This window comes from Puma concolor, chromosome C1, assembly GCF_028749965.1.
Source record: "Puma concolor isolate L17-30 chromosome C1, mPumCon1.1.hap2, whole genome shotgun sequence".
Taxonomy (NCBI): domain Eukaryota; kingdom Metazoa; phylum Chordata; class Mammalia; order Carnivora; family Felidae; genus Puma; species Puma concolor.
In genome coordinates this window covers 31,967,296-31,990,181 of record NC_141674.1, presented here as the reverse complement: position 1 = coordinate 31,990,181, position 22,886 = coordinate 31,967,296, and the positions used below count along the sequence as shown (strand labels likewise).

The 22,886-nt window shown below is 42.4% G+C and overlaps 1 protein-coding gene and 1 pseudogene across 18 annotated transcripts in view; one reads left to right on the top strand and one right to left on the bottom strand.

Annotated features, from left to right (window-relative positions):
- The window catches only part of SCMH1 (Scm polycomb group protein homolog 1), a 187,893-nt gene that overhangs the window by 147,806 nt on the left and 17,201 nt on the right, over positions 1-22,886 (top strand). For all 18 annotated transcript variants that reach the window (XM_086716630.1, XM_086716632.1, XM_086716620.1 and 15 more), the window contains 2 exons: positions 17,075-17,275; positions 19,005-19,202. In XM_086716630.1, coding sequence (XP_086572756.1) covers positions 17,075-17,275; positions 19,005-19,202 — 399 coding nt within the window. The remainder of the gene's footprint in view (positions 1-17,074; positions 17,276-19,004; positions 19,203-22,886) is intronic.
- Positions 698-13,305, bottom strand: LOC112872140 (protein-associating with the carboxyl-terminal domain of ezrin pseudogene; annotated as a pseudogene).

Here is a 22,886-nt window from a genome sequence, read left to right as displayed (position 1 = left end):
TAATCCTGCCACCACTCAAATACGTGTGCAACTGCTCTGATTTTTTTTTTTTTTCTAGTGAAAATAGTCTTTCTTGGATATTTAGAAAACAGGATTGTGGGGGATATTTCTCATTAAGAACTTTGGTACACTATAACACATGAGGAAGAGTCAGTAACTGCCCCGGGTCCCACAGGGCTATTCGCTCAGCACGACTGTAACCCGATAAGCTGCCTAAGAAAACCTTAGCAATTTAAAATCGTTTATATACCTTATAGCTAAATTTTTTTTCCATAAGTTATATTTTATAGTAGAACTTAATTACTCTTTTCTGACTGTTCAAGAAATGGCACAAAATTAAGCTAATCAACTTGGGTATTTGTATTTATTTTCTTCTCTCCTGGGGAGTAAATTCAGCCTTTCCACAGCCACTTGGTTGCACAGAGCTCTTAGTCAAACGCACACGGCTCTTCCTCGGAGAAACCAGAGCTGTGAGCCTCTTCACTGCCTGGGACTCTCAGCCGCCACTCAAGGAAGGGCTCACACTTGAGTTAGCACAGGCTGGAAAAAGAGCTCCTGGAAGGGCAAAAACAGGGTGCTCCGGTGGTTTTTATCTGTGGAGCCTGCTGTTGAGGTATTAGTTTGATTTTTTTTTTTCCTTAAAGGAATCCTTTTTCCTACAGTGTAACCGCCACACATTGTCACCAGTACCGTCTTCCTAGTTCGACTTCCCTTCCCCTCCCCAGCCTTCAGACTCTCCCGCAGTAATTTCTGCTGCAGCAAAGTTTGAGGAAAGCTGCATCATTGGTGGGACATCATCTTATTGGGAACCATCATCTCTGTCCTCAGTTCAGGTAAAATAAGAATAGTGGCTGCAGGCTTCATTTCCAGGATCATATCAACAAACCCATCCAACTCAAGATCTTGTAGTGGCTTCTTTTTTACTTGAATTGGCAAGCTCTCCTCAACCCAGTTCTGATGGAACCTTAAACCTCCTTCCTTGTGACACTTCTGGCAGCTTGGTTTGGTCTGGCTCGTCCCCACTCTGTGCAAGACTGGTCTTTTGGGGTGGGCTTGATTTCAAAGGCTTGGACTCTTCGGTGAGTGGAAGCAGAATAGGAATGGCCTTTTGCTCCCCTGAGGTGACAGGTCTCTTGCAGAGTGAGCAGTGGTTCCACTCCAGGGTTTCTCTTAGGATCTTAGCTGCTCGGTGCTAAGTCATCCCACAGTTCCCCCTCTGCACTAGTGAGTGAGTGGGGCCTTGGCAGCATCCAAGGGTTCTGTAGGACAGATCTGTGCTTTGACAGTTTGGTTTGCAGACTCCTTGGCTTGCTCCACTGAGGCAACTTTTTACAACTGGATGGGAAGTTTTCACTGTCTTCTGAGGTATTTTTTACATCTGAGGTTCTGTTTGTGGGAAATTCAATAGGCTGAGAAAATCACTCACTTTCTGAAGAAAGGTCAATACTTGTAGTCGAACTTGAGGCAGTGCGTTTGAAGACGTTGGTTCTTTCCTCCTCCCACAATCACCTCTGGTCCAAGTAAAGAGACCACCATTGTCAGGCTGTGACGAGTAACTGCCACAGTGGAATCACGGGTAGCATGCCGGCCTGGTAATACCTGTGACGAGGTGACTTTCTTCAGCTGCTCCTGAGTGAAGTGCTCCACATAAGCCTCCAGGTGAGACAGCAGCACTTTCCACGTGTGCTCATCGTGACCCTCAAACAGCTGGAGCGGCACGGGGATCACCTGTGACTGGAACGGGGCCAGCAAGAGCCAGCAAGGGAGTTCTGGGGTTTCTCCCTGTGCACTGTCTTTTACGGAGCCAAGCAGATGCGGAAGAAAACTTTTAAAGGCTGCTGGCTCTGCACACACCAACTGGTTAAGCAGAAGAGGCACCAACCATGATGCTATTAATTCCTCTCACGAGCAGCTGAAACTCGAAGAATTCTGATTTTTTTTCCTCTTTACTCTTCAACATTAAACTTTTCAAGAAATTCACAACTTCTAGACCATCGTTCCTGAGGAGGTCATGGGCAAGGTGCAGAGTGCTGGCTGACATCTTGGAATGGGATAAAGCAAGATCTGTTGAAAGCTGAGGAGAACATCCACCAAAACGGAGACCCAGAGCTACAGTTATTTTCCAGAGAGTGCCTTCTCCCTCTTCTCAGGACCCTTGTAGCTGCAGACTGACCAAAGCAAACACCAGCCCATACAAACCCAAACAAAGCCCAGGCTGATTTTTTAGCGTCATTGGTGGTGGCAAACTTGGTGCTGTGAGAGTGAACATGATTTTTGGAGACCAACCAATGAACATTTGATTCAGAACAAAGTGTGGTGACTATTTTTTTATCTGTCTCCATTTCATAAACCAGCCATCTATGAAGGTAACTGAAAGAGCTACACCAGTAGAATAGATTAACAGTCTCCCAGTGGGGTAACTATAAAGAATAATTCTCATTTCTTTCTTTTTTTTTTTTTTTTTTAATTTATTTCGAGAGAGAGAGCCTGAGCAGGGGAGAGGCAGAGAGAGAGAATCCCAAGCGGGCTTTGCATATCAGTGCGGAGCCTGAGGCCTGGCTCGATCCCACAAACCACGAGATCATGACCTGAGCCGAAACCAAAAGTCGGACACTTAACTGACTGAGCCACCCAGGTGCTCCTCTTTTTTTTTTTTTTTTTTAAGTTTATTTATTTTGAGAGAGAGAGAGAGGGAGGGAGGGGCAGGAGAAAGGCAGAGAGAGAATCCTAAGCAGGCTCCACACTGAGACCACAGACCGATGTAGGGCTCGATCCCACAAACCATGAGATCATGACCTGAGCCAAAACCAAGAGTTGGATGCTTAACTGACTGAGCATGTACCCATGTACCCCATGAATAACACTCATTTCTTAGGTGTAAAGTAAAGATACGTGTGTGAAACCTTACTCTGCTTACTCTGCAGATTCTCTACCTTCTTTAGAGATATTTAAGCAATTGGAATAGTCCCCAGGGAAGTTAGCATAGTCTTTTTCTTAGAGTTAACTATGTCTCCACCCAAATCCTGGAATGTTAGAGCTTGAAGGGAAGGCCAGCTATAGTTTCTTCTCCAGCTAACCATTGGAAGACAACATAGCCTACCTGTGGTATTTATGTCCAGTTCTAGTCAGGGTCTTATCACATATTTCTCCAAATACATCATCTGCATCTAGCCCCAGCCAATGACTGGGTTTGCTTAGTCTAAAAGAGTGTCATTAGATTAATGAAACAGTGGCCTTTGCCCCTAAGCTCCATGGATGAGGAAGAAAAACACAGATGAACACTTTTCTATGAATCAATAGAAATATTGATTATGTTTTCCAACCCCTAGATGCCTGTATATTTGCTTGGTTTGCCCCATATCATTCTGGATACCTCTAAGGTGCCTAGTTGTCTTTTCAACATTACCTGGAAGACCCACATTAGTGGATCGCTTTGGCAATATTAAGAGTCTTTTCTGGTTCCATACAAATTTGAGGATTGTTTGTTTTAGCTCTGTAAAGAATGCTGGTGTTATTTTGATAGGGACTGCATTGAATATTTAGATTGCTTTGGGTAGTATTGACATTTTAATGATATTTGTTTGTCCAATCCATGAGTATGGAATGTTTTTCCAGTTTTTTGTGTCTTCTTCAATTTCTTTCATAAACTTTCTATAGTTTTCATTGTATAGATTTTTCACTTCTTTGGTTAGGTTTATTCCTAGGTATCTCATGGTTTTTGGTGCAATTGTAAATGGGATCGATTCCTTGATTTCTCTTTCTGCTGCTTTGTTATTGGTGTATAGAAATGCAACTGATTTCTGTACATTGATTTTATGTCCTGCGACTTTGCTGAATTCATGGATCAGTTCTAGCAGTTTTTTTGGTGGAGTCTTTTGGGTTTTGCACATAGTGTCATGTTGTCTGCAAAGAGTGAAAGTTTGGCTTCCTCCTTGCCAATTTGGATACGTTTTATTTCTTTGTGTGACAACCCACTTTAGAAGCTGAAGATTTAACTCTTCTTAATCTCCTTGTCACTTACCCAACCACACACACTTCCCTATCTTAATACCATGATATTATAATTTTGATTAGATTGAAAGTCAGTATTTTGTCATTGTAATTTGTGGAATGCTATTCTCAATTGAACCAAGTAGTGTACTATGATTATTCTTCCTTTGTTGCACATTTTGTTTTCAGAGTAAATCTTGTTGATTTCTTTATGTGTTTATTTTGCTAGATAGTTATTAATTCAACCTTAAGCTCTCTTACTACTATGTATATCTCTCTTTATGTTCAAGCACATTATATATTCTATCCATTTCAAACCCTTAAAAAGAAGTCTCTTCTGGAGCCTTCTGAGTTTCTCAACATCCTCTTCTCCCACCATTTGTGTTATTCCCGGTTTGCTCCTTCCCATGCCTTTATTTTCCCATGTAAGTCTTTCATAGATATGCATGTTTAATTTTGCATGAAACCTATTTGTTCTCTTTGAAGCTTCTCTTCATCAGTAGTATTCTGCAATCTCACCTGAGATGTGAGTATTTTTACTTGCCATGCTGGACACTTCATGTGCCCATCCATTCTTTAGTTTCTTGAAATTTTCTTAAATTCTTTTTTCAGTGACTTTGTCCCACTTCTTTGTCTCCCTTCACTCCTTCTGGCACACGTGTTATTCAAATGTTGAACCTCTTGAACTCGTAGTGTAATATTATTAATCCTCTTTATTCTTATCCCTATTCTTGACGTTTTGCTCAACTTTTGTCAAAGCTTACCTCAACTGTATCTTCCAGACTTTGTATTTAGTTTCTTGTGTCTAGCATCTTACTTTTAAAGTATCCTTATTCATTATTCTAGTGGCATTTTCCAAAGGGTGTTTGGTGGAAAACCAGTCCTGCAAAATTATGTGCCTAAAAAGATCCTACATACATTTAGGACATTGGTCATATACACTTAGTGTATGTGACTTCCCCACTCTTGGATATTCGCATCTGCTGTGAACTCTTTTTTGTTTTCTGAATTTTTTACTAGACTGGTTTTTTTTTTTTTTTTTTAGGTTCACAACAAAATTGAGCAGAAGGTCCAGAAATTTTCCATATACCCCTGCCTCCACACATGCACAGCCTTCTCTATTATCAGCATTCCCCCAACCAGAGTAGTAAGTACATCTGTTTCAAGTGATCAACCTCTATTGAAACATCATTATCACCCAGGGCCCGTAGTTTACATTAGGGTTCTCGTGTGGGGTTGTACATTTTGTGGGTCTTCACAAATGTATAATGGCATGTATCCACCATCAGAGGGTAATACAAAATATTTTAACCGCCCTAAAAAAACGTCCATGCTTTGCCTATTCATCCCACCTTCCCCCCTAACTTCTGGCAACCACTCATCTTTTTGCTGTCTCTGTAATTTTACCTTTTCCAGAATGTCATGTATTTGAAATTATGCAGTATGTAGCCTTTTCACACTGACCTTTTCACTTAGTAATGTGCATTTAAATTTTCTTCATGTCTTTTCATGGCTCATTTCTTTTTAGGGCTGAATGATATACCATTGTCTGGCTGTATCACAGTTTATCTATTCACCTACTGAAGGACACCTTGTTTGCTTCCAAGTTTGGGCAATTATGAATTAAGCGGCTGTAAACATCCATGTGCAGATTTTTGTGTGGACATAAATTTTAAATTCCTTTGGGTAAATACCAAGGAATGAGATTGCTGGTCATATGGTGAGAGCGTGTTTAGTTTTGTAAAGTATGGCCAAACTGGCTTCCAAAGTGGCTGTACCATTTTGCACTCCCACAAGCAATGAATGAGAGTTGCTTTTGCGCCACATCCTCGCCAGCATTTGGTGGTATTAGTGTTCTGGATTTTGGCCATTCTAATAGGTGTGCAGTGGCATTTCATTGTTGTTTTATTTTGCATATCCCTAATGATATACACACACACAAGGGAAAGCGTCTTGTCATATGTTTATTTGCTATTTGTGTATCTTCTTTGCTGAGATAGCTAACAGTTTTTAATTGGGTTCATTTTCTTATTGCTGGCTTTTTAAAAATTCTTTGCATATTTTGGAAAACAGTTCTTTATCAGGTGTACCTTTTGCAGATTTTTCTCTCCCTCTGTGGCTTTTCTTCTCATTATCTTGATTGTGTCTTTCACAGAGCAGAAGATTTCAATTTTAATGAATCCAGCTTATCAACTATTTCTTTCATGGATCACACCTTTGGTGTTATATCTAAAAAGCCATTGCCACACCCCAAGGTCATTCTCATTTTTTCTCCTGTTTTATTTTCTAGGAGTCTTATAGTTTTGAATTTTACATTTAGGTCTGTGACCTATTTTGAGTTAATTTTTGTGAAGGGTATAAAGTCTGTATCTAGATTCCTTTTTTTTTTTTTTGCATGCAGCTGTCCAATTGTATCAGTGCCACTTGTTGAAATGACCGTGTTTTTCTCTATTGTATTGCCTTCGTTCCTTTATCAAAGATCAGTTCACTGTATTTATGTGGGACTGTTCTTCAGCTTTCTGTCTGTTCCTTGATCTATTTGTCTATTCTTTCACCAATACTATACTGTCTTGATTACTGTAGCTTTCCAATGAGTCTTGAAGTTAGGTAGTTTCAGTCCTTGTTCTTCTCCTTCAATATTGTGTTGACTATTTAGATGTTTTTTGCCTCTCCATATAAACTTTAGATTCATTTTCTCAGTAGCCACAAAATAACTTGCTGGGATTTTGATTGGGATTGCATCGAATTGTAGATCAAGTTGGAAAAAACTGACATCTTGACAATATTGGGTCTTCCTGTCTGTGAACATGAGATATCTCTTCATTTGTTTAGTTTCCTCTTTCTTATTTTATTTTTTTATTATGATAAGTGTACTCTTTAATTCCCATCACCTATTTCACCCATCCCCCTACCCAACTCCCCTCTGGTAACTATTAGTTTGTTCTCTGTAGTTAAGAGGGGTTTTTTTTTATTATTATTCATCAGACTTTGTAGTTGTCCTTATGTAAGTTCTACATATTGTGTTAGGTTTATTCCCAGTATTTTATTTTTGGAGGTACTAGTGTGAATGTATTGTGTTTTTAATTTCAGATTTCACTTGTTTCTTGCAATTTGACTTTTGTATATTTACCTTGTATCCTGCAACTTTGCTATAATTGTTTATTAGTTTCAGGATTTTTTTGTTTTGTCAATTCTTTTGCATTCTCTACATAGACATTTGTGTCATCTGTGAAAAAGAGAATTTTATTTCTTCTTTCTCAATCTGTGTACCTTTTATTTCCTTTTCTTATTACATTAGTCAGGACTTCTGGTACAATAATGAAAAGTTGTAGTGAGAGGGAACATGCTTACCCTGTTCCTGATCTTAATGGGAAAGCTTCTGGTTTCTCACCATTAAGTGATGTCAGCTGAAGTTTTTTTTGTAAATATTCTTTATCAAGCTCAGGAAGTTCCCCTCTAGTCCTTATTTGCTGAGAGTTTTTATCATGAATCAGTCTTGGATTTTGTCAGATGTTTTTTCTGCATCTATTAATATGAACATGTAATAGTTTTTTTTTTTAGCCTGCTTATGTGATGTATTACATTAATTGATTTTTTAATGTTTTGAACCAGCCTTGCACACCTGAAATTAATCTCATTTGGTTGTAGTGTATATATATATTTTTTAATGTATTGTTGGATCGGATTTGCTACTAATTTGTTGAGGATTTTTACATCTACAGACACTGGTCTGTAATTTTCTTTTCTTGTAATGTTTTTCTCTGGTTTTGGTATTAGGGTAATGCCAGTCTCCTAGAATGAATTATGAAGTATTCTCACTGCTTCTGTTTTCTAAAAGAGCTTATAGGTAATTGGTAAAATGTATTTTTTAAATACTTAGTAGAATTCACCAGTGAATCCATCTGAGTCTGGTGCTTTCTATTTTGGAAGAATATTAATTATTGATTCAATTTCTTTAATAGTTATTGGCATATTCAGATGATCTTTTTCTTCTTGTGTGAGTTTTGGCAGACTGTGGATTTCATGGATTCGTCCATTTTATCTAGATTATCAAATTTGTGGGCCTAGAACTATTCATAGTATTGCTATGTTATCCTTTTAATGACTATGGATCCGTAGTGGTGTCCCCTCTTTTATTTCTGATAGTAGTGATTTGTGTCATTTTTTTTTAATTTGGCCTGTCTAAAGTAAAGGCTTTTGATACTATTGATCTCTTCAAAGAACCAGCTTTTGGTTTCATTGATTTTGTTGTTCGATTGACTTCTTGTTTTCAGTGTCATTGATTTCTGCTATTCTTTATTATTACTTTTCTTATGCTCACTTTAGATTTAATATGCTCTTTTTTTCTAGTTTCCTAAAGTAGAAGCTTAGATTTTTTTTTTTTAATGCTTATTTATTTTTGAGGGAGAAAGAGACAGAGTGCGAGCAGAGGAAGGGCAAAGAGAGAGGGAGACACAGAATCCGAAGCAGGCTCCAGGCTCTGAGCTGTCAGCACAGAGCCCAAAGCGGGGCTCAGACCCACAAGCTGCAAGATCATGACCTGAGCTGAAGTCGGCCATTCGACTGACTTAGCCACCCAGGTGCCCCAAAGCTTAGATTATTGATTTCAGATCTTTCTTCTTTTCTAATATGTACATTCAATGCTATATATTTCCCTCTATCCACAGCTTTTGCTGCACCCCAGAAATTTTGATAAGTTGCATTTTTATTTTCATTTAGTTCAAAATATTTTTAAATTTATCTGGAGATTTATTCTTTGACACATGTGTTATTTATATATATATATTGTTTAACCTCCAAGTATTGGGGGGATTTTCCACCTATATTTCTATTACGGATTTTTTGTTTATTCCATTGTGGTTTAAGAGCAAACATTGTATGATTTCTGTTCTTTTAAATTTATTAAGGTTTATTTTATAGCCCAGTGTGTGGTCTGTCTTCATGAATGTTTCATGCGAGCTTGAGAAGAATGTGTGTTCTGCTGTTGCCGAGTGAAATAACCTACAGATATCAATTATATCCAATTGATTGATGGTGCTATTGTCTTCAACAATGTACTTACTATTTTCTGCCTGCTGGTTCTGTCCATTTCTGAGAGAGAGATGATGAAATCTCCAATTAAAATAGTGGATTCATCTGTTTATCTTTGGAGTTCTATTAATTTTTACCTCGGACTTTTTTTTTGTTTTTTGATGTATTTGTTTTTAATAGAGAGAGACAGAGCACACGTGGGGGAGGGGCAGAGAGAGAAGGAGACACAGAATCCAGAGCAGGCTCCAGGCTCTGAGCTGTCAGCACAGAGCCTGACATGGGGCTCGAACTCACAAACCATGAGATCATGACCTGAACCGAAGTCGGATGCTTAACTGACTAAGCCACCCAGGTGTCCCTTTACCTCTGACATTTTGATGGTCTGTTGTTAGGTGCATATACCATAAGAATTGATATATCTTCTTAGATAAATGATGATTATATCATTATGTAATGCCCATCTTCATCTGCAATAACTTTCCTTGCTCTGTAGTTTGCTCTGTCTGAAATTAATATAGTTATCTTTCTTTCTTTTAATTAGTGTTAGTATGGTATATCTTTATCTCTTTGCTTTTCATCTATATGCCTCTTTATAGTTAAAGTGAGTGTCTTGTAGACAACATAGAGTTGGGTCTTATTTTTTGATCCACTTTCAGAATCCCTTTTAACTAATGTATTTAGACCATTGATATTTAAAGTGATTATTGACATAGTTTGATAAGTACCATATTTGTTGAGTTTCCTATTTGTTGCCTTTGTTCTTTGTGCCTATTTTTGTCTTCCACTTTTTCTCTGCCTTTGGTGGTTTTAAATGAGCATTTTATATGATTCCATTTTTTTCTCTTTTAGAATATGTTATAATTTATTAGGGTTTGTTTTTTTTTTAAGTTTATTTATTTGAGACAAAGTGTGAGTTGGCGGGGCAAGGGGCTGGGGGGAGGTGGGCAGGGAGAAAGGGAGACATAAAATCCCAAGCAGGCTCCCCACTGTCAGCACAGAGCCCGAGGCAGGGTCAAACTCATGAAACTGTGAGATCGTGACCTGAGCTGAAACCAAGAGTTGTATGCTTAACCAACTGAGCCACCCAGGTGCCCCTCTTTTTTAGTGATTTCCCTAGAATTTACAATATGCATTTATAATTAATCCAAGTCTACTTTCAAATAGCACTATACCGCTTCACAGATACAATAACAAGAAATCCTAATTCCTCTTTTCCATCCCTTGTATGATTGCTGTCATTCATTTCACTTACACATAAGTGTTAGTAAGTATATACATAACACGTACAAATATATTGTTATTTCTATTTTGAACAAACTGTTATCTGTTAGATCAGTTAAGAATAAGAAAAATAAGTTTCTATTTGCCTTCGTGTATGTCTTCTACAGTGCTCTTTATGTAGAGTTGAGTTTCTGATTGATACTATTTTCCTTCTCTTCAAGGAACTTCTTGAACCTTTTTTGCAAGATAATCTACTAGTAATAAAGCGACAAACTCCCTCTTTTTTGTGTGTGTGTGTGTCTGAGAAAGTCTTTATTTCTCCATCACTTTTGAAGGATAATTTTTCAAGGTACAGAATTCTAGGTTCGTGGATGTTTTCCCTCAACACTTTATTTCACTCCAGTGTTTTCTTGCTCACTGGTTTCTAAGGATGTAAGTTTTGCTGTTGCTCCTCTATAGGTGAGGGGGGTTTTCAAGATTTTTTTCTTCATTTTTTGATTTTCTGCATTTTTATATAATATGCTTAGTTGTAGCATTGTTTTTGGTATTTCTCATGCTTTATGTTCTCTGATCTTCCTAGATCTATGGTTTGGTGTGTGATATTAATTTGCAGAAATTCTTCTGTCCTTATCCCTTCAAAAATTTCTTTTGTTCCTTTCTTTATTCTCCTTCTGATATTCCTGTTATGTGTATACTGCACCTTTTATAGTTATCCCACAGTTCCTGGATAGTCCCTTGGGAGTTTTTGTTTTGTTTAGTTTTTTCAGTTTTTTTTTTTTTTTTTCTCCTTGCTTTTCAGTTTGGGAAATTTCTATTGAGATATCATCAAGCCCAGTGATTCTTTTCTTGGCTATGCCCACTGATAAGTCTACTAATGAGTCCATCAAAGGCAGTCATTTCTGTTGCAGTAAACATTGCAACAGATCTCTAGCATTTCTTTTTGATTCTTTCTTAGAATTTCCATCTCTTCATTTACATTGCATATCTGTTTTGCATGCTGTCTACTTTATTCATTAGAGCCCTTAGAAAAAATCATAGTTTTAAATTCCCAATCTAATAATTCCAACATCCCTGCCTTGTCTGAGTCTGGTTTTTACGCTTTCTAGTCTAAGGCTAGTTTCTTATGTGTATGCTTTAGTCTTATGCTCTGTCTCTTAAAACTGCAGTTTTTGCCTTTTAGTATACCTTGTAATTTTTCTCTTGATAACCAGACATGATGTACTAGGTAAAAGGAGTTGTTGTAAATAGGCCTTTACTAATGTGATGGTAAGGTTCTGGGAAAGGAGGAAGTGTTCTATAGTCCTATGATTAGGTCTCAGTCTTTGCGGGGGGTGGGGGGGCGTGGGGAAGGGCTGTGCCCCTAAAGTATGAACTTCACCAGTATTTCTTATCCTCCTTGCCCTTAGGTGGGACAGGATGGCTGGAGGAGGCTAGAATTGGGCATTTCCCTTTCTCCCAGGTAGGTTAGGCTCTATCAAATCCCAGCAGGTTAAGCTCTGGTAAAATAGTTTTACCTGAGGGCAGGCCTTGTTAAGGCCAGTCTACTCTTCTGTAGACTCTTGCATGTTTTTAAAATGGTTCCTTTTCTGCACTCACTGATGGAAGCATGAGGGGATTTTTCTGTAAGGCTGTGAGAATGTGGTTGAGCTCCTAAAGGTAAAACTCACAAAAGTGTGGGACACCTCCCCCTCAATGACTGGGTTTCTCTAGAGTTTTTAACTCTCAGACTTGTCCACACTAAACTTCCAGCAATTCATCAGTTACATTTAGATTTTCCTGCCTTGGCATTGGTTACTGTGGAAAGTGTCTGCTCATGGGTTTCTGCTTGGTAAAATGTGGTTTTCTGTATTCTCCCATTTGTCTCCAAACTTGGGTGGCATCAGTTTGCCCTGTGACCTCACTTCTTTGAAGGATCTAAAAAGGATTGTTAATTTTTCATTTTGTTCAGCTTTTCACTTGTTGTTAGGATAGAATAGCCACTTCCAAGCATTTAACATACTGAACCCGTCTCCAATTTTTTTACAGCCTCTGATTTCATGGATGCAGTAGAAAACCAAAACATGACAATTATAAATTTTAATATTTTAATATTTAATATAAAATTTATACATTTTAAAAACAGGGCAAAAGCATAAACTATGAAAGAAAGGCATATAACCTTTTATATACCAGAAAAAGGTGATACCTTATTAAAATTAAGACAACTCATCTCTCTTCTACATGGCATCATTTGGAGTAGCTCATTTGGGACTAGAGGATCCAGTTCCAAGATGGTTCATTCACATGGCTAGCAAAATTGGTGCCGGCTATTGGTTCTTCTCTACACGGACCTCTCCAGAGGGTAGTTTGGGCTTCCTCATACCATGGTAGGTGAGTTCCAAGAGCAATTGTCCCAAGAGACAAGAAGTAGAGACTTCCATTTTCTTAAGACTCAAGGCCCCTAATTAGCATAGCATCATTTCTACCATATTTTACTGATTAAGCAGTCATAGAGCTCAGATTCAAGAGAAGGAGAATAGACCCCACTCTTCTATAGGAAGAGGGTCAAAGAATTATGGACCATATTTTAAAGTCACCTCAGTCTACTCTCTGGACATAATTCATTTACATTTTTCCTGCCTGGGAAATTTATTCTTCCCCTTGCAAGAGTCTCCATTAAAAGTCTCTTACCTTTACAAATCAGGCTCTGGATCTGGGATCTCATCATCTAAATCAGATGCAGGTGCAGATGAGACCTCCCAGGTGCAGATTGTCAGGCACAGCTCCTTGAGTGTCGTTCCTCTCAATCTGAAGACCTGTGAACTAAAGAAAAATGCTGTCTGCTCCCCACATAGCCCACCTACAGTGGTGGGACAGGCATTGGGTAACTTACAGATACACCCATCCAACCGGGAGTAGTCCCTGGCCTGTAGAAATTCTGAAATCCAGCCGGGCGCATGTTGCCAGCTCCTTAATTAGACCCAATATTACTTTCTTGGGACTGTTTTCCATGGCTCTCAGCTTTGTCCTCTGAATCATCCTTCCTTTTCCACAGAAAACTGAGATTGCTTTCTTGGTCTTCATCCCGTCTGTGAAAGGTTTGGGTCTAAAGGCTTCTTCTGTTCATTCTGTACCATTTCTGTCCCTTTTAGTCTGAGCTGCCAATGCTTCCACCACAATGAGTCTCTTAGAAACTTGAGGGGTTTACTAGGAATATTATTGGGATTTTCTTCATTAGACAAAGGCACAACCAAAATCTCTTGAAGATAAGCTCTTCTCTACTTTGGGCTTCCTCTGTGGCTGCTGTGAGACAATGCTCTTAAGAGTCTTAGGAACTCCTACAGTTTAAGGGAAAAAATCTGCAAGACTGACCCCTAAGATTCTTAGAGGGCCCTTTGGTCAGAAAGAGTCTACGAAGCATAGTCTTAATCATTCTGGCACTTTAATAAAATATTTTATTGCCCCATCTGGATTTGACCCTTTCATAACTTAGAATTATTTGCCTTCTGGAAGGACTAGAAATGAGAAGCAATTTTATTTGTGGGCTTTTTAAATTTTTATATATTTTTTAAGCTCATCTTTCTCATTCTGCATTTTTATCATAGGCAATGAGAAGCCACCTTGCACTTTCATTACTTTGTCTAGAAGTCTCTTTAGCTATTTCACGAAGCTCACCAGGTACATTTATTTCCTAGTCCCCTGTTACTGCAGATGACAGTGTCATCAAACTCTAAATCACTACCTACCCACGTGGCCCCTGTCCTCCATCTTCCAATAAGATTTTCCTCTCTTGCCTTAGGCTTTCACTGACAGCCTTCTCAAGATCTTATAGGCTTCCATTCTCGAAGCATTGCCAGCTCAGACTAATGAGGACAGAGATGGTACAAAATGAAAAGAACTGCTTGACCCCCCCCTTCCCCCCGCCGCCTTTTACAGGCTTCTGTTCAAGCCCCTTTCTGCTTTCGCTCACACCCGTTTTGTGGCCCTTCATGCTTCTTTCTGCTTTCCAGTCTCAAAGCCAATGCCATGTGTGTTAGGTTTTTGTTACTGCGGTACCCTATTTCTGGCACCACTGTCTCTTCCAATAATCTTTTGCTACATAGCAAACCACCACAAAACTTCATGGCTTAAAACAACGGTGTGGGCAGGCTAGGTGGCAGCAGCTTGTACCCGTCCGCTGAGGTGACTTGACTAGGGTTGGAGGACCCTCTTCTACACGTGGCTGACAAGTTGGCTGTTGGTTTCTCTCCACACAGACCTTGCCACAGGGTAGCTTTGGCTCCTCACGTGTGGTAGTTGGGTTCTAAGAGTGAATGTCCCGAGAAAGAGGAAATGGAAACTGTCAGCTTCTTAAGTAAGCAAGCCCTGGGCCCAGAAACTGGCACAGGGTCATTTCTACATAGTCTGTTGGTCAAGTATCACACAGATCGATGGAAGGGAGGTCAGAGGTGTGGGAGTCATGTTTTTAAACTGCCACAGTCTTCTCAAGGTTTTGTAGTTTGCCTTTTATCTTTCACCCTTTAATCCATGTTAGAATTTCTTTTTGTAATCATCACAGGACTGGTTATATATGTTTTTCCTTTTGTGTAAACACACAAATCAAATAAAATTTACGTGCAGTGAAACATACATATCTTAAAGTACAATTAAATGAGTTTTAATCTTTGTAAGCACCACGTAACCAGAACTCCAGGCAAGATGAAAGTCATTTCTACCACCCCTGGAAGTTACGTCATGCCTCCTTGTAAGTCGGCCTTCTCTCCCACCTTCATCCTGATTTCTCTCACTGTAGATTCGATTTTCCTGTTTTGAACTTAATATAGAAATAGAATTATACTATATGTACATTTTATATTTGGTTTCTTTCACTAAAAGTCATGTTTTTTTTTTCTTTTTTTTGTTTTTTTTGTTTTTTGTTTTTTGTTTTTTAATTTTTTTTTTTCAACGTTTATTTATTTTTGGGACAGAGAGAGACAGAGCATGAACGGGTGAGGGGCAGAGAGAGAGGGAGACACAGAATCGGAAACAGGCTCCAGGCTCTGAGCCATCAGCCCAGAGCCCGACGCGGGGCTCGAACTCACGGACCGTGAGATCGTGACCTGGTTGAAGTCGGACGCTTAACCGACTGCGCCACCCAGGCGCCCCAAAAGTCATGTTTTTGAGAAGCACCCTATCAATAGTTCATTCTTTTTTACTGCCGAATGCTCTCCCAATAAATGAATATACCACAATTTGTATATGCATTCTCTCATTGTGGACGTTTGGGTTGGTTCTAGTTTTAGGCTGTTATGACTAAGCTGCTATGAACATTCTTCTGAGTGTCTTTTCATAGATATATGTCTTCATTTATTTTAACTACTCTTCTTATCTCTTTGAGTTTTTGAATTTTTACTTTCGTGTTCAATGAAAGAGTCATATCATGACATGGAAGTCCTAACTATTTAACAGACTTCACCCAATCCTTCTTTCATTAGATCTGCCTTCACACCCACCTCCAGGGGCCCCTGCCCATTCTTGGGCCTTTTGTGAATTTTAAGATGAAACAGCTTGGTTCTCATCATTGCCCATTCTTGGTTAAGGATTTGGCTTTTTTGGGTCTGCTCAGTCAGTTGCTGCTTTGCTTATCTGCTTTCCAGCTTCCAAAATTTTAAGCTGTCTCCTTTATTGTCTGACTCATGTTAGAGGGTTTTAGCAGAGAACAGAGTTGAATGTGTATTTCAATGCATCTGGTTTATTCTTTACCTTTTTCCCTTCTTTCTTTCCTACCTGTCACCTTCCACATCCTGCCACTCTTACTATTTCCATTTCCGTCTCTCCATCTCCCTTTCCCTTCGAATTAGGTGAGGAATCCTCAGAGAGCATGCGACTCAACCCCCTTGTTTTACATCTGCTAAACTTGAAGCCCCACGGACGAGCATGGCAGTCCATCCATGGCCACCACAGCTACTGCTCTTCTCTATTTTGCCTTTAATGGCAAAAAAGACCTTTTGCTCACCTGTTCTTTCTTCCATTAGCGATCCATGACAGTGTGAGAAAGCAGAGTACCCTCTTCAAGTGGGTCCTAGAAGGCATACCAGAAGAATGTCATAGCTGACCAGGCTGCCATGGGTTCTCTCTGGAGATCAAGGAAGCACCTCAGTTTCGGACTGCTTCTTACTCATGTGCCTTCCCTGTTCCCCGCCCAGCACAGTGCCAGGTAGAGAGTTGCAGCAGGAGAGTGCCCAGCTGCCATGACCTGATAAACTACTGAAACAGACAACTCTCCAGATGGGACCCTCGGGTCCTTTCCATTGTTTTCTTTGGTCCCATATTTCTCTGTTTTACTACTTTCTTTGGATCTGAGTGTTAATGCAAAAGATAGCAAAGGGACTCTACCACCCAAAACAGAAATCAAGGCAGGTCACAGTGGTGTGACCATTCTAAGTGCAAGCCCAAACACACACTAGCACACTCTGGCTAATGTTGCCATGGCCCCTACCATCCCTTACACATATAAGACCTACAGGAATGTGTGAGGCAACCAAGTACTGAACATGAAAGTACATACACCTAGGGAGTTGTTTAGATTCTCTTTTCAGTGCACAGAAGACCAAGTATAAGTTCTGTGCCTTGGCTTTTGGTCTGGGCTGTTCTTCCAGCAGGCTCTGTTCCCAGAGCCTTTGGTCATGCAATCTGGGCTGGTTGCAGCTGGATACAGCCACCCTCTGCCCCCTCCCAATGTTTCACCGGCCTAGCAGCTGAGAATCCTGCTAGGGGCAAGAGCCCAGAGGATGAGACACAGAAGAGAGCACCGTTCTGTCACTTCTCTACCCTGGACGCTCTTCAAGCTGTTTTGACTCTTTGTCTCCCGCAGTTTGTATTTACTTGAACAAGAATGGCAGCACAGGCCCCCACTTAGATAAGAAGAAGGTCCAGCTGCTTCCTGACCATTTTGGGCCAGCCCGCGCCTCCGTGGTGTTGCAGCAGGCTGTCCAGGCTTGCATCGACTGTGCTTATCATCAGAAAACCGTCTTCAGCTTCCTCAAACAGGGCCATGGTGGTGAAGTGATCTCAGGTAAGCACACTTGGGCTGGTGTGGCCTCCTCACCAGAGGGGCAGGCCTTCTCAACTGGCTCATTTCTGGCAAAGCATCCTGGTTCCTACGACAGTCACGCCTGTAGGGTCTGGAGAAATGTGAAGGGATTCTGTTCCTTTTCAACAACCAGAACCCCTCTGAGCCTTATGCACCCCTCTGCCAAGTAGAATACCATGCAGACTCTGCTTAACCAAGCTTCTAAGCAGACTCCTGTCCTGTCTACCTGCTTAGCCTCTGCATACAGAAAATGTATGTGTGTTGCTTTAAAGGCATTCCAGAAGAAAGAATCCAGAGGGACTGCATTGTGGCAACAGGAGTTTCTCCAGATCACCATAGCCTCCCACCTGGCCTCAGGGGACCAGAGAACTCTTAGGTTCTTCCGGCTCCTTAGCTGCCCAGTCCTAAGCCAGCCCTGTTACCAGGAAGTTGAATCCCAGAGCAGAGTGGGGAAAAACCATTCCCTCTCTCTTTCCTGCTATGAGAGTTTGATTCAACTATGCTGTTTTTTGTTTTCACTGAGAATGTTCACTTTTTCTGCTGTGCCCTAGTTCTGTTTCCGTGTTCCCAAGTCCAAAACCCCATTCTATACCCACCAAGTCTATGAAGACTTGACCTGGAGCCTTTCAGTCTTAACTGCATGATCCTGCATAGTCTCCCGCCCCTTTCCTCTAACAAGTTGCAGTATCCAGTCTCAGGGAACCCAGCTGACTTGGCAGACCCTCACGGATACTTATATTCTTTTAGAAGACCCCATAAATAACTGTATTTTGTTAGCAAACATTTTTTGAGCCTTTATCTGACGTCAGAGGTTATTGCCAGGCACTGGCCGGGGAGGAAGAGAAAAGATGACAGGAGAGAAGTATTCTCATGTGCGAGAAATGTGTAAAGGGTGACGTGGGAGCCCTGGCGAGGGAGTAATTGGCTGTGTGGAGGGTGAGGGCACGCACGGAAGACATTGTTCTAGAAGTCGGAGGACTGCTGGGGACTCCAGCTTTCCTTTCCTTGGGAGGCCGAGGCTTCCGGGCAGTAGTCTGCAGGGATGAGGCCTTCTTTGCGCCTCTGTGGGGTTGCTGTCACCCACACCTTTCCTAGGGTTCTTCTGTCCCAAATTTGATTCCCGGGACCAGCCTATCTCCCCATTTCCTTGCTGCCCTCAGAGACAAATGCAAAGGCCTGCTTTTTAAGGATTATACAGATATTTTTTGAATAGAGATAGATAGGGAGGAAAATAAAACCAAGCATGGAATATTTCCAAATGCTGCTGAAACTCTAGTGCCCTAACACAGATCACATTGTGCACCCAAACCATTGCCGGCAATAGCTGTATTCTCCTCATCTGCCCGGTTTCTCTGTTCTTGGGCAGTTCTTATGGAAATAGAACCCAAAATGAGCAGATCTCCCCGAGGAGGCCCAGCCAACTGATGGAGCAGATAGAGTTGTGTTCACAGTTGTTTTCACAAGTTGAGTAAAATCGCCTCAGAGCCCCAGGTGCAACAGGCCTGGCCTGGCCACTCCCATTACTGCAAGCCCTTTGGAGGTGGAGGCAAAAATCAAACCCTTGAGGGAGGGAGGGGAGGGGAGGAAACCTGGGCACCGACTGCTTTGTGTAACCAGGTGAGCCTGAGGCAAGCAGTGGGCTGGGCTCCTCCGCCCGGCCTGCCCTGCACTGCCGGGCTGACGCGCTCGCCCCGTTTCCTTCATTCCACAGCCGTGTTTGACCGCGAACAGCACACCCTCAACCTCCCGGCAGTCAACAGCATCACCTACGTCCTCCGCTTCCTGGAGAAGCTCTGCCACAACCTTCGCAGTGACAATCTGTTTGGCAGCCAACCCTTTACACAGACTCACTTGCCTCTCACCACCACCGAGTACAGCCACAGCCACAGCCACGACAGGTACCTACCAGGTAGGAGCTGGGATGGGGCCGGGGCTGAGAAAGGGGCACAGGGCTCGCAGCAGCGCCAGTGGGGGCCCGGGGCTGGCCCTCACACCCTCTAGCCCGGCACCTACTCTCTGGACTCCTGGCTTTCTGCGCCTTACCTTTGCCGCAGGCGCAGCCAGGGACTCCTTGGTCTCCTCCCATCTCTGCTCTCTCCAGGATTTTGTTTTCCTATCTCTAGGATTAACCTTCTGTCCTCTGGATTTTTATCCCTAGAAAACGGTGGTTCAGAGTTCCCCTCCTGAGCCCCCACGGCGTGTGGCACGTGGAGCCACCATGAGGTCACAGCACGCCTCCCAGTGTGAAGCTGGCGGCAGAGGCCTAAGGTAGCTCTCCCTTGCCAACAGGAAGGTTTAGTCTCAGGCTACAGAGTGAGAAGTGTGCTCCCCCGTGATTGGCTGTCCACTCTTTCCTTTGGCACGTGGCCCGAACTCCTCCAGCACTGCCAGTCTAGCAAGTCAATTCAAGTTCCTGCCATTTCCAACGAGGCTGGAAAATAACTTTCTTAGTTAGCATAGCAGACCCGCAGCGGGAAAGCGGATGCCACGTGGCCGGATCAATGACTAAGCACTTCCAAGAGAGGTTAAAGAGTGAGTGGAACTCAGCATCTGGAGCCCCGGGACACAGAACGACAGGGAGCGGAGGAAAGCTCGATCCCAGTAGCGAGGTAGGTCGTGGTCAAGAGAGGAAGCAGAGGCCCTTTAGAAGAGTCTCATGGACTCCTCCTGGCCGGAGGAGCAGAGAGGTGGTGCTGTGAGTGCTGGGGCTGTGCTGTCCTTTGGCGAGGGAGCCCAAGTCTGAAAGGTGCCCATTTCTGACCTACACAAGTCTTGTCACCACACTGCCTCCCCTGGCATCTCTTTATCGTTGGCTTAACAGAGTCCACTTCCGGAGAACGCGCTCAGCAACATGACTACTCACCCAGCACCCCCACCCTCACCTCTGTCTGTACCTCTGCACCCCAGTGAGCACTGCCTGTGTGACTTGTGTGCAGGGCAAAAAGACCACCTGAATTTCAAATACTCCTTGTGAGGGCCAGACCATCTGGTCCCTGTAGGCATGTCTGTGCCCCCCTCACTGATCTGTTGCTTGGGAGGGATCTTCTCTAAACCTTTTCTCCTGCTTTCTTTTATCATCAGAATCCAAGAACAAAAAGAAGTGTCCTTAGTATGTTGCACTGGGGGTCCGGGCTGGGTATGGCAGACATGGGGCAGACAAAGGCAGGTTGTCAAATACCCCAGCTGTTGGCCTTCAGGAACTCTGAGCAGCACTTAAGTGATGAAAGCAAAGCCTACCTGAGATTCTGGAAGAATGCGTACACGAGAGGGGGTAGTGAACATTGAGGTTAGCTGCTCGTCTAAAGAGAGATTTCTCCACAAACCAGGAGCCCAGAATTCTTAAAGGGAATAATCATCACTGAGGACTAAGAGAAAACTTACTGGTAGCAGCATGCAGGGACTGGCAGGGATGTACGTCATGGGCCCGCAGTCACGGAGGGGGTTTGGAATTGAGGCCTGATGTGCCCTGGGAATTCTGTTCCAGTTTGCATCTCTCTGATTCAGCTACCAGACGAGAGGAAGCAAGCTTTAGCCACTCTTCCTTCTTGCCTCACCAACTAAGAAAGAGACAAAGACCAGGGTTATCACATACCGTCCCCACTCCTTCCCTCATTTTCAGACAGATTCAGCCAGCTCTCTGCACCTTCTGGTGCTCACTGTCTAGCTTTTGTTTCCCATCCTGGGTGCTCAGCAACTTGGCTGCTCTTTCCCCAGTTTGTTTGCTTCTCTGAAGTGTTCTAACTGTGCCCAGACAAGCCAGAGCTTTGCCTAGATTTCTCACTCCTCTGTGCTCCTTTGCTTATCTTGCCTGCCTGCCTTCCTGCCTTCCTGCCTGCCTGCTAGCCTGCCTTGCTGACCCTTTGCTCCACCTCTGATCATCTATCATTTCCTGCACTTCCCTGATGACTTACCCAACCCTCTGCCAAATAGCTGGATATGCACAGGGCTTGGTCTGCCCTTTGGATCTGGGGTTTATCACTCCCACCCTCCTGCGTGGCTATGCGCTTCTATTTCAGCATCCAAAGCTACCACTCCTCTTATCTAGGTACTTCCTGAGGTGCCTTCTCCCTTCCCTACAGCCTGCCTCCACACTTCCCTGGCCCTTAGGGTCGTGGCCTAACTGACCGCACAATTCCAGTATAGCAGATCCCATTAGGGTTCCTTACCTGAGTTGAGACTTAACTTTTTTTGAAAAACTCCAAACCTACAGAAGAGTGTGCAAATAGGATAGTGAGCAACCATGTACTCTTCATCTAGATTTCCCACTTAACTTTGTGATATTTACTATACCTATTTCTCTTAGGCATACGTACATATGTTTGTGTCTGTGGATTTTTGTTTACTGAACCATCTGAGAGTTAACTGCAGCTGAGAGACGTGATCCTTAATAAACTTTCCTATGTATCTCCTAAGAGTAGGAGTATTATCACACTCAAGAAATTTAACATGAGTAAAATCTACTAGCTGATATAGATAGATACATAGATAGATAGATGGATCGATAGATGTTCTGTCTCTTTAGTTTTCTTTTATCTACAGCAGTTTTCCACACTTTTGTCTCTGCCTTTCCTGACATGACATTGACATTTTGGAGACTCCAGACCAGTTGTCAGACGCTCTGTGCCAGATGCTATACTAGCCTCTGGGGAGCCAGAGATGGAACAGACCGCAATCCCTGCTCTGGGAGCATGCCAGCTGAGAGAGGACAGACATGCACACGGTGTGAGCCTGGAACGGGCCCTGTGGCCAGCCAGGAGTGATGAAAGACGAGGACAGGAAGGGTTCATGGCGGAGGGTGGAGGGGGACAGTGTCAGATTAGGATCACTTCTTCAAAACTCCACACGTGGCCATGTCAGGTGAGAGGCCTGTGAAGGTCATGTGAGAGGGAGTTCCTTCCGGCCCTCAGCACTGACAGCATTAACAGGAGACAATTAATGTAGCTGGTTCCAGGGACTATTATCTTAGCCGTAATTGAAACCACCCAGCATTAACCTCTAGGTCTGCCATTTGGGGATTGCCCAGAATCCTCTCTGCTCAAGGAGGTTCATTTGTCCCAAGGTGGTAAGTTCCTTGTGCCTGTTTTTCTAGCTGCCGTCCAGGGTCATCTGAGCTTATAAAGTGGTCCTCCTGCCAGAATCCTAAAATGTATAGGATTCAATAAAGCCAAATAAGAAGTGTGAAATCTGTTAGGATGCATCCCTCTGTGGGGATGAAACCCTTCGTCCCCATGTGGGGTTTCCTCATAGAACTGTCAGAGTTCCAAGATGATGCAGATGCTCATAATTAATTGAACCTGTGTCGAGTCTATTATTCAGTCGGCCAACCCAGAAGTTACTGGTTGCACAACACCAAGGTCTGGTTTAGGCATATGGGCAGGGGGCATTTCCATAGTAAACTAGGGGCCCAGGTCCTCACACTCACAGAGTTTACAACCTGGTAAAGAGGAACAAATAAGCAAACAGTTCATTCGTGATGATGCATACTTTCAGAGGACACGTTCAGATTTCAGAAGTTCAAACCAGGTGTCAGGAGAGGCTTTCCAGAAGAAATTATATCTAAGCTTGGACCTGAAGGAGCAGGATAATCAGGTGG